The sequence below is a fragment of the Cervus elaphus genome, chromosome 26, assembly GCF_910594005.1.
Source record: "Cervus elaphus chromosome 26, mCerEla1.1, whole genome shotgun sequence".
In the NCBI taxonomy this organism is placed as follows: domain Eukaryota; kingdom Metazoa; phylum Chordata; class Mammalia; order Artiodactyla; family Cervidae; genus Cervus; species Cervus elaphus.
Window position 1 is genome coordinate 22,768,517 of NC_057840.1, and position 17,285 is coordinate 22,785,801.

The 17,285-nt window shown below is 40.1% G+C and overlaps 1 protein-coding gene across 1 annotated transcript; it reads right to left on the reverse strand.

The window, feature by feature from the left end:
- Positions 1–1,797: 1,797 nt before the first annotated feature.
- LOC122684388 (p53 apoptosis effector related to PMP22) lies at positions 1,798–16,472 on the reverse strand. The gene is made up of 3 exons (XM_043888465.1): positions 16,063–16,472; positions 5,664–5,804; positions 1,798–3,360 (listed from the first exon to the last, which is right to left on the reverse strand). Exons 1-3 carry the CDS (start codon positions 16,247–16,249, stop codon positions 3,134–3,136), a joined length of 555 nt encoding a protein of 184 aa, XP_043744400.1. The 5' UTR covers positions 16,250–16,472; the 3' UTR covers positions 1,798–3,133.
- Between the last annotated feature and the right edge of the window lie 813 nt (positions 16,473–17,285).

The following is a 17,285-nucleotide window of genomic DNA, read 5'->3' on the forward strand; positions in this document are numbered from 1 at the left end:
CAAGAATATTTGAGTAAATCAACAAATGAGGAGCTACACATACAAACACACTGAATCAGAGAATTTTGAAAGAAAAAGGATCATAGCAATAATCTTACAGATGAGGTTGAGGCATGAGGGGTGGTAAACTACTCAAGCTATAAATTCCAACATAACTAACAAAAGCCAACAGTGGGATGAAGCTAAAACATGCCCTTTTCAGGTATTCTTAGGAAAACAAGTCAATTCAGCATCTGTGTTTATTATATTAACAGAACTGTCAGCAGGAGCTTGTAGCAAAAAATCAACCTAAGTTATTATGACTATATTGTTCCATTCTTTTCATTCCCTTAAGAAAAGAAAACCCATCAAATTTTAATGTCAGTCCTGCAGTGTATGATTTCGAAGCCAAAAGTGATTACACTCCATAGTTACCTTGTGCATCAACTGAAAATCCTTGACACATTACCCTTTTGTTACAGTCAATGGTAAAAGGCACTTGGCATATCTGATTACTTCTAGTGTGAGCATGAGATAATTGTTTGGGAACCTAGAACTGCTTGTTTAATGGGTGGGGACTCAGTATAATAATTACAGAGTCAGAAACCAGTTCAGCTTGATCATAGGAAATCTCATTCAGTACCTTTTTAGTCTTTAGATGGCTTCTCAAATTCTCTATTCCTCTCTGGAATTCCCTAGAATTCTCCTGCTCTGTTTATGACATAAAGGTTTCTGTCCTAATGAATGTGAACTAAGAAGGAATGGAGGGTCTCTACACTGGAACAAGGCTGAAAGAAGTGGCACATTTTAAGTAAAGTAATGATGCTTCTTCTGTCACAGACATGTCTGTTAGTACAGACCATGGATTCCAGGAAGCTGTAATTTTTCCTAAATGTGCATCACTAGGATCTAGTGTGTTACTTATTTAGGAAAGAAAGAAGGAAGCTGGGTGGGAACAAACTCCAAAGACAAGAGTGCTTGCTTTAGAGAGGACCTGTATCTGAGTCATTTTCATGTCTAATGAGAGATCCAGTTTCTGAATCTCTAGATATCCATTATCTTTATGAATGGATCAAATTGTTAATTTGATCATTTCAAACCTTGTCAAAGATTTTTTTTTAATTTTGGTGTAAAGAATCACCCAGACCAAATTCTTGTAGTCTTATGGTCAAATTTATGAAACAATCACCTTAAACTTTGAAAACCATAGAAGAAAAAGTCGCTGACAGAAGCACTAAGAAAAAATATCCTCCTTCTCCCACCCTGCTACTTGGAAACCCTTCTTCACGTTTATATATAATAGAGTAGAATTCACCTGTGAGCCACCATGGGGAAAAAACAAACAAACAGAAAATGGAAGATGGACAAGAGGAAAAGACATAAAGGGACTGCTTGTGGTCCCATGACCTGCATAGAAGAAGATTCCATCTCAAGCAGGAAGCTGTGCCACAGAAGACGCGAGAACCACCAGCAAAACCATACTAATGTTCCACGGTGTCTGGACCTACCAGGAAGCTCTTGGTCCATTCCCTCTGATGGCAGCCCTGGATAAATACCGTTTGATATTGGTGTCCTGGGTATTGGTCATTGAGGAAGTAGTTTAGAGAGTAAACTACTAGAATCCATTAAAGTTCATCAAAAGTTGTATTGTTTCTTTTTTATGTTCATCTTAAAACTTGAAAATGATAAAAGCAACTTTTCACTTTATCCAATGTTCTTACTACCCCACTCAAAACATCTTTTACAAATTCCCTTCCCCCAGATTTGGGGGAATGAGGGGAGAAGCAAAACCAAAAAAACTGCAAACTAGAAACAAGATAAGATCACCTGGTTTATTGAGAAAAGTTCATAATAAAACTGCAACTGCTGTTTTTACAACTTACAAAATAATTTGATATATAAAATGAATTGGTTTTCATTATGTAAGTACAAATAGTAAAAAAATAATAATATTCCATGTGATATATCATATTTGCAAGTCAGAGAAATCCCACATTCCTGAATTCTCCTGTTAAATGTTTTACATCAGATATTTTTAATCTGTTTACCAAGGGAAACCAGGTTTTTAACCATATTTAAGTTTTTGCTTACAGTTGCAATCTATCAGAAGCTGTGTCTACATGATTAGAGCCCGATCAAGCCAAAGATGAAAAATTCAAGCCATGTCTCCTCTTTAGGCTGTTTAATGTTACTTTTGTGATGGGAATGGCCCTCCTAATGCTTTACTGAACAACCTAATACTACTTAAAGGTCATAATGAATTAGACCAGTCCATTTTTCAATCCAGTCTACTCTGGTCTAGAGCATATAGACACCAAAGAGCAGAGAATTACTAGTAGCTTTCTACCACACCCCCACCCTATGAACCACTTTAAAAGAGAAAATTTCATCTTAAGATTTCACTGCTTAAGGAGGCCTTACTACTGCAACAGGTTTTGGCAGTGAAAGAATACTTTCCTAGATGTCATATAAAGTTAATGGAAAGCTTAGCCCCAAATCAATTATTCATGATATTCATTAGAAATTCTCACAAATGACATGCATGTAGGAACCAATTTTGCTTCTTTGAATAGCCAAAGGCTTGAAAAAAAATTTTTTTGCATTTCTTTTAGAATATTTAGTCACTGACAATTTTTACCAGTATCTTCTTCTCCTTAGTCCTTAATAGACCCAACCCATTCCATCTAGAAAAAACAGAAACCTAACCAGAGTACTCAAGTCTTTGAAGCCTTCTCATTTTTACCTTATAAATTATGTGGTTATTTTCATACTCATATTCTTTTACAAATGCAATATCAATGGTATTGTTAGATACAAGCAAACATTGGCATATTAGTATTGAGTTGGCAAAAAAGTGAGTCAGGTTTTCCCATCAATCTTACGGACAAGCCTGAATGAACTTTTTAGCCAACTTAATAATTAGGTAATTAATTAAAAGAAGTCTTACTTAACACTACAAAACATATATAAAAGATGAATATGAAACTATAACACCATTTAAGAAACACTTTCCCCAGATTATTTTAACATTTTGACCATAGTTTAATGATATGAACATTGTCCCCAAAACAGGTTCAAAGTATTCTGGGGAAAACAGTTTCTTTCTCTGGAATCTATCTCAGCAGCAGTGATGTTCTTCTGCTCATTCCCCATCTTAGGCAGATGTGTAGAAGTACCTGGGCTTGGCATTGCCCAGCAGGTCATCTTCATAGTTGGGGAGGCAACAGAAGAAGAAGGCACAGCCGATGAGGATAATAGTGGCCGCCCACCCGAAGCCGTAGGCCCAGTTATAGATGTAAGTGACAGCTGGGTTGAGGTGAAGGTTAAAGGTCTGAGTGTACTTCACAGGGTAAATTACCAGGGAGATGATCTGGAACACAGCTAAAAGGAAGGAAAAAAATTCCCAAAGTATGAATGCATGAATGAATGAATGCATGGTAACAACAGATTAATTCCTCTTCTTCAACATTTTTGCCTTAAAATTAAGTGTTAAATCCACCTAAATAATGCTGATAAAAGGGGCTGGGAGAATCTAGTTAATCATGAGCCAAAAAAGATGGTTGAATATTTTGTGTCAGAGATACCTGGCACTGAGCAGAATACTGAATATATGAAATATAGGCAGAATATTAGAGAATCATTCCACAGTACCTGTGTAAGCATTATATACACTAAAGTAAAAATTGCTGAATTGTGGTGTGCAATAGAAAGCAAGAGCATAGAGAAGAGCCTATTCTTTTCATCTTTGCATTTCCTGTGCTAAACATTTAATATGTCAGTGTTAGAAAAAATTATATACACACACACACATATATACACATGTGTGTGCACACACACATGAATTAGGACTCAATACTGACATCTGATAACATACCACTGGAATATTCATTCAATAAATGAATGACTAAATGAAAAAATGAACCAATGATATGAATGACCAATGGGAGAATCAGTAGAAAAGCCTGCAGAGGAAGGGAAATTTGAAGAATAAAATAGAAATGAAGAGATGAAGGGCAGGAAGAAGAGCATTCCAGGCTAGAAGAATAGAAGTAAAACAAGAGAAATATCACGGTGCCTTGAAAAAGTGAAAGGGCAGATACAGGCAGGGAAACATGTCAAAGAGACTTCTAAACTCTTAATATAAGAGTCACATTGTTACAATTATTATTAATCATGCATTAAGATTTTAAATTGCTTAAAAATAAAAGGAGCTTTATTAGATTTACTTTGTAGTCTTTTTCAATGAACATGCATAATTCTATAAAGCGCTAATGAGTATACACATGCTATGCTATGCCATAAGCTATGCCAAAAGACCCTGATGCTGGGAAAGACTGAAGGCAGGAGGAGAAGGGGATGACAGAGGATGAGATGGTTGGATGGCATCATTGACTCAATGGACATGAGTTTGAGCAAACTCCGGGAGATAGTGAAGGACAGGGAAGCTTAGCATGCTGCAGTTCATGGGTGGCAAAGAGTCGGACATGACTGAACACAATGCTATGCCATGCACTTTTTAACTTAGTATTTCATGTATGCGTTGCCATGACTTAAGGTATGAGCAAATTTTAGCTCTGTGACAGTTAGACGCTGCTCTTCACAGAGGGGCCAATTAGTTGGCTGTGCTTCCTGGAGTATGTCCAGGAGTGGATGGTTACCACCACTTTGCTTTCACCTTAATTTTTTTCTACTAGCTCCACAGATATATTCTTAACTAATTTTCTGTTTTTTGTCTTTTTTTTTTTTAAAGAAAAGCTAGTTTTCCCATTTCTTTTTTTTTAATCACTAGAAAGGCTATAGATGTTTCCATATCTTGACTTGTTGCTTCTGTTTCCCAACTTAAAATGTTCTCCTTTGGCAACTCATGAAAGGCAATCTTGATGCAAATCATCATTTCTCTACTTCTTGTCTACTTAAAATAGCAAACTTTCACTGGTTAAGCCTGTCATTTAGTGCAAATCGTTGTGTCCTACACAAAAGGAACACTTCTCTGCATTTTTCTCTAATGTGATCGTGTCCGACTCTTTGCGACCCCGTGGACTGTACCCCGCCAGGCTCCTCTGTCCATGGGATTCTCCAGGCAAGAATACTGGAGTGGGTTGCCATTTCCTTCTCCAATATGTGCCATAATACATGTAAAATATAGTTATTTACCCATTTGGGTTCATCACATGGTTTAGATCAATTTCTACAAAATCTAAATTGCAGAGGACCCTTCCATGATCCACCACATCCTAAGACTGCAAAACTTCTTCACCAAGTGCAATGGTTCAGGGACATTTCAGTCCCCTAAGCATGCAGCTCATGGCAGGCCAGTCTGAGACCACTATGGAGACTGCCCTTCCAGTGGCGACACAGCCCTGGCCCCTTGGGGAGCGGTGTCAGGGACTCGAGGTCATCTATGAGAGACACCCTAGAGTGGTAGGCTAGGCTAGAGACAGCCTAGACAGGTAGAGTGACAGCCTTCCTCACTTGGGTGGGGGGCCTGGAACTGGAACACTATCTCAGATGAGGAAAGGGATCAGGATCTTAAAGCACATCCTCTGTTATTTCTGCCTTTGGGGACACATTTTCTGAGAGCAGATCAGGAACTGTGTTGTCAGGGATCTTCACTGTGGCTTGGACATTACTATGTTGATGTTCACTGCAGATAGGAGTGAAGAATTGCTGGTGCACAGTCTTACCAGCCAGGGCCAGGAGGCCTCCGATCACTCTCAGGAAGACAAGCATTTGGGGTCCGCAGAGGGCAAAGAAGGAGAGGATGAAGCAGATCACCAGGATGATGAAACCACAGAGCAGCATGGCGGCGGCTGCCCTTCCCCAAGCTACAAGAAAAAACAAACGGTCATTAATACAACAGACATGCCAAATCTAAAAATTACTTAACAAAGCATCAACAGTTTTTTTTTTTCTTTCTAATAATTATATTTGGGTGGAAGAACAGTTTTTCTTTCAATAATACTTAAACATCTCCATATTTTAAAGGAAGAACAGGCAATTTGTAGGTAGGGCATTAATATAGTGATATACAGTAATGCCTTATCCCCATTTGGGGGCAAATGTTTATACCTCCAAAATGAAAGGTAGACATCATTAAACTGTATCTCATTTAATAAGTGGATAAACTGGCCATATAAACAGGTATATTTAAAAGATTAACTCAAGTTCTAATCCAGTACAACCCAATAAACAACATTTTTGGTATTGAACAATCCAAATTATAATCTCTTTAGGAACTGTTTCAATTACCTTTAAAAGGATCTTTGTTTTGTATTAAGATTTGGTTCCATGCAAAAATAATTTTTGAAAACAGAGTGCCTATGACTGGGCAGAGATGTGAAATAAAACAACTTAATTGTAAAGTATGTATGATTGTTATAACAAATTTAGGTGCAAACAACCTTCCTAAATTTTTGCATAAATTTTTTCTGAAGTATTCAGAATTTGTTGCACAATAATTCTCAGTTATTGACATGCGCCCTAAAAACAATCGGGATAAAGTGGAAATTGAGTTCTGGTTTCAAAGATCTATGTGGGCAGCTCCAGCCCCGACTCATTCTGCTCTGCCTATGGGAAGAGAAAAGCCATGACTTCCCAGCTAAGGATTCCAGCCAATCACTCTTCTTGTTCAACCTGCACCAATTTGTAAAATCTCTTTCCCACACAACTTTCTCTCCAGAGGTAGTAACTGACATGTACAAAGTAATCACTCTGTGCCAGGCATGGAGCTAAGAACCTGCTATGGTTTAACTCTCTGAATTCTCCCGATAACTCTTCAAGGCTCATATTCTGTTATCATTTCTATTTTAGAAGTGAGATTAAACTGAGGCTTGGAGAGTCCAGATAATCTGCCTGTGGTCACAGAGCTAGCGGCCGAGTCTGATTTCTAGCCTGCCTATAGCCAGAATGTGACTCCTTTTCTTTGAGGATATGATTTACATGCTGGAAAATCCATCCATTTAGTGTACAATTCAGTGGTTTTTACTATATTTACAGGGTTGTGCAGCCATCACCATTTACAATTCCAAAACTTTCATCACTCCAAAAAGAAACCCCATGACCATTAACAGTCACCTCCCACTCCCTACTTCCTTCAGCTTCCAACAACCACTAATCTACTTTCTGTCTCTATAAATTTGTATACCCTGTACATTGCTTATAAATGGAATTATAGGTTATACTATGTGGCCTTTGTGACTGTCCTGTCCTTTCACTTAGCATGTTCTCAAGGTTCATCTATATTGTAGCAGCATGGATCAGGACTTCATTCCTTTTTATGACCAATAATTATTCTATTGTATGGAGAGCCCACATTATGTTTGTCCATTCATTCATTAATGAATGAACATGCACCCTTAACTTATTTTTCTTTATTGAATTTGAAAAAGAAAATTGCATGCACCTCAGTGCTGGTCCTACTCCAACTTGCACACAGCTTGGCTGGCAAACATACCCTCACTTAATTTTGGTCACTAGACTGGTCAATGGTAGACAAACCTAAGGACTAGCAGAAAGAACAAAGGCTTGGGAACCTTGTTTATTCCCTGCCCCTACTACCTATTAGGGCTTCCCAGGTGGTGCTAGTGGTAAAGAACCCGCGTGTCAATGCAGGAGACGTAAGAGGCACAGATTTGATTTCTGGGTCAGGAAGATCCCCTGCAGGAGGGCATGGCAATCCCTCCAGTATTTTTGCCTAGAAATCCTCGGGGACAGAAGAAGCTGGTGGACTACAGGCCATAGGGTCACAAAAAGTCAGACACAACTGAGTGACTAACTTTCAAGTAGAAGACAGATGCTCATTTTTTTTTACACGCTCAAATAGTATGTTTTCACACAAATGACCGTTTAGCAGCAGTGTCAGGATGACAGTCCCGATGGCACCGTCAGGGGCATGACAGTCCATGAGTGGGTCCAGTTTTGCTTATAATTTTTACTACTTTCCTCCAAGTCCTGCTCTTTCTGTGAGATCAATAAGAGATTTTAGGACCAAGGTAAAAAGAAATGTTTTATTTTAAAAGCAACAAAGATAAAGCCAGAATGTGAAATTGAGTAATTAATTCTCTTTTCTCACTTTTGCCTTGTCCTTTGAGTAAGGTAACTTTCCAGAGAAGAGGAGCCATCTTTGGAAAGAACATCTAAGACCATTTCTAAGTCTACACCATAGACCACTGATACAAAACCATCAGTGGTGCTTATAGAAAATATGGATTCCTCTGTGTCCCTCCAGACACACTGAATCACAGTTGAAAAGATAGTGCCCAGGAATCTGCATTTTGCCAGTATTTCTTACATTTATACTAAAGCTTGAGAACAACTAAGACAGATGATTAATCTTCTTCTAAGAACAGCTGTTGCATTGCCAGAAAGGAGCATGCAACTTCCAGTGTGTGACCCACTCACTGCCAATTACAGTCTCATTTCTATAGATTTTTTTCATGGCTACTGCCAATCATTAAATTCAATTAAATACAATCATTAAATTCAAATAAGCAGACACTGATTTTTCCTTTTAAGTTGAATTCACAGGTTTGTAACTGTCCAGTGAAAAGGCAATACATCTGTATATGCATACAGAGGAATACAAACATGAAAATCAATTGTACAGTAGAATGTGAGTGTTCAATAAATACAGAAAAAAAAATCCTAACAGGGAACATATTTAATAATCAAACCTTGACAATTACAGATGAAGGTTTTTAAACTATAGCTAAATAATGTATGATATTGCCTAAAGAGTAGTATCAATCATTTTACCTGTTTATTTGAGGAAAATTAATACAAAGTTAAATTATTGCTATTACTACTTCCTCTGACACTATAGCTGTAATTTTCATTTAGTTTCAGGTACTTGAAAGAAATTTAAAAAATAGTAAGCCAATTCACCTAAAACCAACAGGTGAATGTAAAGATAAACACATCATTTTAATAATTCTTTCTATGCTATGTTAAATCAACTCAATTAGCGTCTTGTTTATTTAAAACGCTGAGTCTGAGAGAAATCAAAATGGACACTTCAGCAACATTTTGTCTGGAGAAAGGCTGCCTTGGAAGTAGAACATGTAAAACCTGCTCCTTGGAGCGTGGAAACACCCACAGTGAATCACTTAACTATCATTTGAGATAGAAATCTTAACATGGTTTTGAAGGTCCTGACGGATGGATAACAAGGATGGCAATCTGCTCTCATGTCAATGACTATTTTGTGAGATGGATTCTATCAGGTCTGAGCAGGGTCCTCCCAGCCCAACATTCTGCCTGAGAAGGGGCCAACTGCCACGTAGGCTTACAACATGGCAATTTTCCAAGACACACACTTTAAAAAGTTAAGTCTGTAGGCTAAGTACATTTGGTCTCCCTTAATTAACCAGAATGAGCCTGATATTCCCAAATTTACCAAACCCTTTTGAGCACTATTTATATTTTAAATTATACCTTGATCTAAATTATACCTATTTACCAGCCCCAATGAAAAAAACATCACTTTTTAAAACTTGTCCTAAAGCCACTTCTTTCATGATTCAACAGATGTTCCTCAGTTCTTCAAAGACAATCCATCTTCATCTATTCTGAATATAACACTGTCCTTCATTATTATTTTATATAGTAAATTTTATGGCCTTTCCTAATCTGTATTTTATTGGCATTTGTTACATCCATACTAAAATTTGAGAACAACTTAGATGATTAATCTCCTTATAAACATAGACTGCAACACTGCGAAAAAGGAGCATGTAAGTTTCATGAGAAATGAGACTACTATCAACTGTAGTCTCATTTCTATAGATTTTTTTTCATGGTTACTGTCAATCATTAAATTCAATTAAATACAATCATTAAATTCAAATAAGCAGAATTTGTGTGTGTGTGTGTGTGTGTGTGTGTGTGTGTGTGTGTGTGTGCAGGGGTTGGGGAAGTTGTCAATTACCTTTCTCTGAATTGAGACCACAACAGCATGCTGTATTTCAGGTAAACAGAGTTTCTATGCAGGAATGTTTTTTTTGTTTGTTTGTTTTCTTAAAGGAAGACAAATTTGGGGTTTCATATGTATTCATAATTTATTCTGTCATAAGTTTATTTTCTAAATACCACTTGGAGAAATTCATGTTATCCAAGAAACCAGCAATATTATAAATCCACTTTTAAATAAGATTCATTAAAGATCCATTTAGGTGAAGAATGGCTTATCAAATTTTGCTATTTCTTGCAAAGATTCAACATTAAATCAACAACATGGAAACCATTCGCTGATCGCTAATGAAATTCTGAGTTTCTTCTAGGAAATGTTTTTCAATTTTTTGTATGAGGAAGAATGCTGTATCTTTTTCCAGAGATTATATACTAAAACATGACATTACAAGGCAAATACAGCTGGGAAAAGACCAATAAGATCAACTGATAAGAAAAGAGCAATAAAAGTAAAAATAAGTAAATACCTCGAATATCAAGCTAGAAACCATAAATCAAACTTAAGTTTGTGGAAAAGAAAAAAAAAATTTTATTTTAAGACAAGGAGAGCACTACTACTATTGTGGGTGATATTCTGGAGACTGTCATGACTTTTCACCCCAAATTAGTACTTCTTTTAATGGATATGCTGCATTCCTCAGGAGTTTTACACGTGGGCACCAAATATTGAGGTTTCCCTAGTGGCTCAGTAGTAAAAAATCGGCCTGCAATGCAGGAGGCGTGGGTTCTATCTCTGGGTCAGGAAGAGCCCCTGGAGGAGGGCATGGCAACCCACTCCAGGATTCTTGCCTGGCGAACCCCATGACTGAGGAGCCTGGCGGGCTAGAGCCCACAGGCTGGCAAAGAGCTGGACATGATTGAAGCGACTGAGCCCAGCACCCAGCAACAAACGCTGACCGAAACCTCCTGTGGCCCCGCCCCGCACTCAGCGCCTGCACACACGGAACTGTCACCCAGCCAGAGGACCGCTCCTTCCCAGAACAAAAGACTCATCTATGAACAAGACAGAAAACCCTACCTGGTGATTGAGAGTTTGTCAGATTTCTTCCTATTGTTTCTATAAAATTCTTTATGTTATACACAAGCAGAGCTGAAAACTGGATAAGACCAAAACTGAAAATATAAAAAGATGCTATCTACAAATAAACATAAGCATGGGCGGACGATATAGTCAAAAAGACTGTTGCCTATTCAGCGAGGAGACCTGCAGTAATACAGACCAGTGTTTCTGAAACTTCAAAGTGACGATGAATCAATCACCTGGGGACCTTGTTAAAATACAGATTCCAATTCGGCAGATGGGCCTAAGATACTGAGTGTCCAATAACCTCCCCAATAATGCACGTGCCGATGGTCTGCATTAGTAGTAAAAATCTAGAGGATAACTCAGTACAGGCCTCCAAAACAATCAGCACAGGAAGAGCGATTCTGCAAGGTTTGGAGGCAGGAAAGGAATGGCTTAAAGCCAAGAATGGTGGGGGCGGGGATCACTGGGGGGAGATTCCACTGGTAGGTGTGAGATTCTTTACATGCTCCACATTCCCAACCCCTCTACACTGAGCCAGATGATAAATCTTGCCCATTGGTCTTTACAGAACTCCTTTACCGTCTTCTTTTAACGTCTTCTTTTAACGTCTGGGAGGGGAAACTATCCTACACAGGAAGATGGGAAAATATAGGAAATCGTGTATGAACTCAGAAAAGATAACTAGCAGCAAATCTGGGATCTACCCTCAAATGTTTGAAAATCTGTCTGCTGTTAGAAGGCTAGAAAGAAGAATTTACAGAGAAGCACATCAGCTCTTGTTAGTGTTGAGAGAGGTACTTTTTTTTAAATTGGAGGATAATTGCTTTACAATGTTCTATTGGTTTCTGCCATATAACAATGCAAATAAGCCATAATTATATATATATACATTCTGTACTTCTTCAGCCTCCCTCGCCCCTCCCATCCCACCCTTCTAGACCATCACAGAGTACCAAGCTGGGCTCCCTGTGTTATACGGCATTGCCACTAAGAGAGGTACTTTTAAACAGACAAGCATGGTGGAGAATTAAGTTGCTGAACAAAGGGTGAAAGCTCAGATCAGTCACAGGGGATGCTGACGGGCAGGCTTTGGAGAAATCTTGAGTAGATGCACTCTTCGTCCCTTCTAATTCTGATGGTCTAGGAGTCTGTGCCCATTTACAGGGAGAAAAGACAAATTAGGTCACTAAAAAGGAATCGAGGCTCTCTGGTAGTTATTGCTAAGCACAGCAAATGTGGAGTAAACTGGGCAAGATCACTGGTTCCTAGATGTCTAGATTTGATAAATCAACATATATATATAATCATTAAAATCAATTGAATGTCCAACTTTTTGTTTTACTATATAAGAATATGAACACATGCCCACAAAAGATCAATCTATTAATGCCTAATTTCATAAGCCACAAGAATATAATCTCAAAATGAAATCCTTTAAGTTGAATTTAGCCCAGTGAACACCTGTTAACTTTGTGCTTTTCTCATTTTCCATGCTTTGAAAAACCATAGGGCTAAATGATCTAAAACTATTTCCTATAATAATCTGATTCTTTGTCTTAAGGCTGATTTCATGTTTAAAAAAAAAATTTTCAATGTGGTATCATTGGTAAAAATGAGGCTCTGCCCTTCTGAGTTCAGATGGAAGACAACCTCGTTCTCCCTTGCTGCCACTCAGACTTGCCACTGTCGTTCTTGGAGCATAAATTCATCTTTCTTATCCCAGTAAATGATCCACAAACTTAACTCCATTTTTCTCCACCCTGAGCGAGTCAGAGCTTGCTTAGGACTTGAAATCTACATCCCTGAAGTTGAAAATATCCTCCTGATCTACTCTTTCTTAGAACTGGAAGAGAGGGTTCCAATAATGCAAAAATACCATCTGTGAACACGGATTCAAATTTAATTTTGCATTTTCTTTATACATGAAATTTGAATGACTGTTTCAGCATTTAAATCTAGATTTTGCTTTTCCTGTTTTGAGGATTAGAAACCTTTATTAAAAAAAAAAATTTAAACAAGTATGTGTATTTATTTAGTTGTTGTTGTTTAGCTGCTAAATTGTATCTGTCTCTTTTGCGAACCCATGGACTGTAGCCCCCCAGGCTGCTCTATCCACGGGATTTCCCAGGCAAGAATACTGGAGTGTGTTGCCATTTCCTTCTCCAGGAGATCTTTCCGACTGAACCCTCCTCTCCTGCACAGCAGGAAGATTCTTTCTCACTGACCCACCAGGGAAGCCCCATTTAGTTGTTACTATTATGTAAAAGAAAATATTCAGTGTTTAATTCGGTTTATTGATGAGGAAAAATGAAGTAGATAAATCATTTTTTTTAATTCTTAAAACTGTTAATGACAGTGAAGAATATAACATTCTGCTTTTTACATAATTCTAAGGAACTTTATGAAAATACGCCTATATTATTTAGTATTATTGCCGATACCTACCAGCAACAACCTAGGTCTTTAATACCAAAATAAATCAATGTTATAAATATCAGCAAATAAAAGTGATAGTGAAGCACTTTGTAATACAAAGGTATACTTTCGTAAGTGTTACAATGGTAAACCACAAGATTTAATTTTTAGTACATGGCAAGAAATTTTTTTAAAGTGGAGGTACTTACTTAATTCTCTATACTGAGATATTTTAATTAGAGCCATCAACCTTACTCCTCGTCATGTTTGTACATACGTGGGAGTATGTGTAAACTGCTCACTGTATTTTAGATAAAGTATGACCTTATGTGAATGTATTTTTTTCAGCAAGGACATACTGAAGCTATCTGAAAATCTCAAGAGTTCAGACACCTAGATAAACGACCTAAAGTGTAGAAATACACAATTTCTATACCTGTGAGGCAAAACTAGACAACAGTCCCTGGTAGGAGATGGAGTGGAAGTATGATAATCATTCTAACCATCTTTGACTTCAGTAGCCTGGGATGGACCTCTTGTGGTGAATTCATAGCTATTTTCTTCTTCCCACGGTCACCTATTGACAGTGGATGCTAGGTTCATCATTTGATTCTAGGGCTTGAACAAAAGCTGTGTCTAACACATTCTTGGCACTTGGTTATCTTTGCAAAGGTCAGGAATAACTAAATTGGAATGTGAAGGCTACCACCACCCACTTGTGAAAATCACAAAGACAGTACTAGATTCCGCAAGACTCACTTGGAAAACCGCACTTTTCCAAAGACCAATTTCTGTATCAAATTGAAACATCAACTATTCACTGGATCTGTACTTTCTTTACAATTTAAAAAAGTTAATGCTTGAGACTTTTGTCTAATTTAAAAAAATTAGAAAACAGAAATAGAACCTGCTTACTCCCTTCTTTATACAAAGTACTCAATCAGCCTGAGGTTAGAAGCGCCACACCCTAAGAAGGTGAGTTCATCCTGCAAGTCAAGAAAAATAAAAACTGCATTGTGCCAGTTTCACAAGAGGGCTGTGGTCACAGCCAGAGCCTTGCAGGCCAGATCATGTCCCAGCAATAGTGCTGATCTAGGCTCTGCATGCACCCTTCTCCCACTGGTGTACTAACCTTCTTAATTCACATGCCCAGGATCCCTAAATATTCGTTGGGTCTGTATTAGTCTTTGCAGTGAGACATGAAGACCAAAGTCTGTTTAAAAACACACCTGTTTTTAGCAGGCCTGCTAAATCCCCTATAAGATACAGAACCTGACTGCATTTTAACCAAATATACAGACATGTTATTTCAAAGAAATTAACTCGTTTCAAATACCTAAAAGACTTGCAAGTAATACAAACCATGGTAGGTGGGCTGTTTGTGCTTTAAGAGAGGAAAAACACAGACTCAAGGAAAGTGGGAATTTCATTTAGTCTTTATATTTACTTTCTGACTAGGGCCATGCCTCCTTTGTGGGTGGGGGTGGGGTGGATTCCATGTGGGAACTTCCAAGTAATTCCACAGTGGATAAGATAAAGCACCAAGCCTCTGATTCAGGGCCTCAAGATAAACAGAATTTGGTTTGAAGCCCTGAGCCAGGTTAGGGGTAGGGGGCAAGTCAAAGGCCCTACCAGAGAACGGGGGGGAAAGCAGGATAGCCTTCTTTCTCGGTTTAAAACTATTAAACTCAGTTGGTAAGGCCCCATTCAGTAGTACCTGGCTTTCAGCTTCTGATTATGCTCCTACCTAAGCCCTCTATTCTCAGACCCCACACACGTCCCTAATTACAATAGACCCCAGCAGTTCTTCCCACCTACCAGTAAGCTGGAGGCGGTACCAGCCCAGGGCAAGTCCTGCTGGGGTCATGTCAGCTAACTAGTAGGCAGGAAATCCCTCCACGTTGGAAAAAGAAAATACTCTATCGGCAGTATTTTAAATTTGTCGACTCCATTTCATTTCGCTAGTGTAGAAGGTGTGTTTGCTTTTTAGATTTCAAATCGAATTGAAATAAAGTTTTCTAAACAGCAATGCTGGACTTGAGCCAAACTCTCCCTCTAACAAGAATTACCCTGCAGCGTTAAACACTGCAATATCTACTGAAATTACCACTGCTAAAACTTTGACAGAAAGGGTTGGGTTTTTGGTTTTGTTTTTTGGGTTTGTTTTTTTTTTTAAGGAAGAAGAGTTGCTTTCTCTTAGTTCAAGTTGAATAATATAGCGAATTAGGGAAGGTACGCACTTTTAATACTTGTAGTTTAAGCATAAGAAGAACCAGAGGAGGAGGCCATGGAATGGGGATAAATTTCAGTAGGTATCCAAGAAAATATACTTTGTTCACTGTATTTACTCATCAAACCCTTTTCAAATGGCTGAGATCACCTTTTGCTGTACAAACTATGAATAAATGTAGTTTGAACTAGAGTCATTGTCCACCAGTGTCGAGCCTGGGTTTTGGCCTCTCAAGGCTGCTACTGCTTGATTTTGTACGGGTCCGATGTACGAACCCAGGCTCTGAAGAGATTTTTGTTGAATCACCCATCAGCCCCCCGGCCCTGGTTAGTCCCTTCTCGACCCTGTTTTAGTCCATTCCCGCAGAGCGACTTCCGCACTCCCTGGGCGCCGGCGCTCTTCCCAGCCGCCGCCCGGAGGACTTCACGGAGGAGGCGGCACTCACCATACACCATGAGGCTGTCGCAGGCTTCTTCTAAGCAATGCCACCATAGCGAGGACGTCTGGCTGTCGTCGCTCGACTGCAGCCAGCCGCGACCGGCCAGCGCGATGATGTCAAAGACGATGGCGCTCAGCAGGAGCAACGGCAGGATCCACCTGCAGCGCTCGCAGGCTAGGCCGCAGCGCAGCATCTCGGCGGCGGCGGCGGGGAGGAGAGCAGCGCGCGAGGCTCGGACGCCGGCGGAGAGTGGCCCTCGAGCGCGGGCAGCGCGACAAAAGGCAAGAGGCCGCGAGGAGGCGGCTCTTGGAGGACGTGGCTCGGGGCTGGCAGCGGGGGCGCGGCGCCCGCCCCACCTAGATTCCGGTGACTCAGAGCGCGCCGCCCGGACCTGCCGGGCCGGCCCGCCGGGGCGCGCGCTAGGGAGGCGGGGCCGGGCTCAGGTTACAGCGGGCGTGGGTGAGCCGAGCCCTGCCCGCGAGCGGCCTGGAGCCTCGCGGAGCCACAGTCTCGTCTCCCCCCTCACTTGGTCCTCGCGCATCCAACGCTTCTCTTCTCAGTGCTTCAAGGTGTACACATTTTAATCTGCGGATCACCAGTTAGGTATTCAACCCCTGAAGTCGGATCGTGGTCTGATTTTCAACAATACTGTGTTTAAGTTTCCAGCCATTTGAGATGAGCGTTCAAACTGGACATGGGTGGTTGTCGCACTCCGTTTGAGCGCGTCTTTGAGCACGTGTACCGAACCGAGGGTCCCTGACCCTCCGCGAGAACTTCCCTGGTAATCCCAAGGGCTTCCCTCGTGGTTCAGATGGCAAAGAAACTGCCTGCCATGCAGGAGACCCGGGTTTGATCCCTGGGTGGGGAAGATCCCCTGGAGAAGGAAATGGCAACCCACTCCAGTATTCTAGAGTCGGATAGGACTGAACGACTAACACACACGCACACAGCCGCACTTTCTTTGAGTGCGTGTCCCCAACCCAGGACCCTGGCCCTGACCCTCCCCCGCAGAGGGGGGCACTTCCTGCTGAGCTCCACCTTTGTACCTTGTACCTCAGCTGCTTCAGACTCACTACTGCTTACATCCCCGCCTTCTGCACTCGGGTGCCGACTGTTTGACAAGAGAGACCTTGTTTTCATGATCTCTGTATCCCTGGCGCCGGCCCTATGCCTGGGTCTCAAAGGGAGCACGGTAAACATTTTATTGGCAAACACACTGAAATTAACAA

Excerpts from the sequence above, each read along its gene's own strand:
- LOC122684388 (XM_043888465.1), bottom strand. The coding sequence starts at position 16,249 with ATGCTGCGCTGCGGCCTAGCCTGCGAGCGCTGCAGGTGGATCCTGCCG. Across the intron at positions 5,805-16,062 it reads CGACAGCCTCATGGTGTATG|CTTGGGGAAGGGCAGCCGCC; the intron begins GTGAGTGCCGCC and ends TTTTTCTTGTAG. Across the intron at positions 3,361-5,663 it reads AGGCCTCCTGGCCCTGGCTG|CTGTGTTCCAGATCATCTCC; the intron begins GTAAGACTGTGC and ends CCTTCCTTTTAG.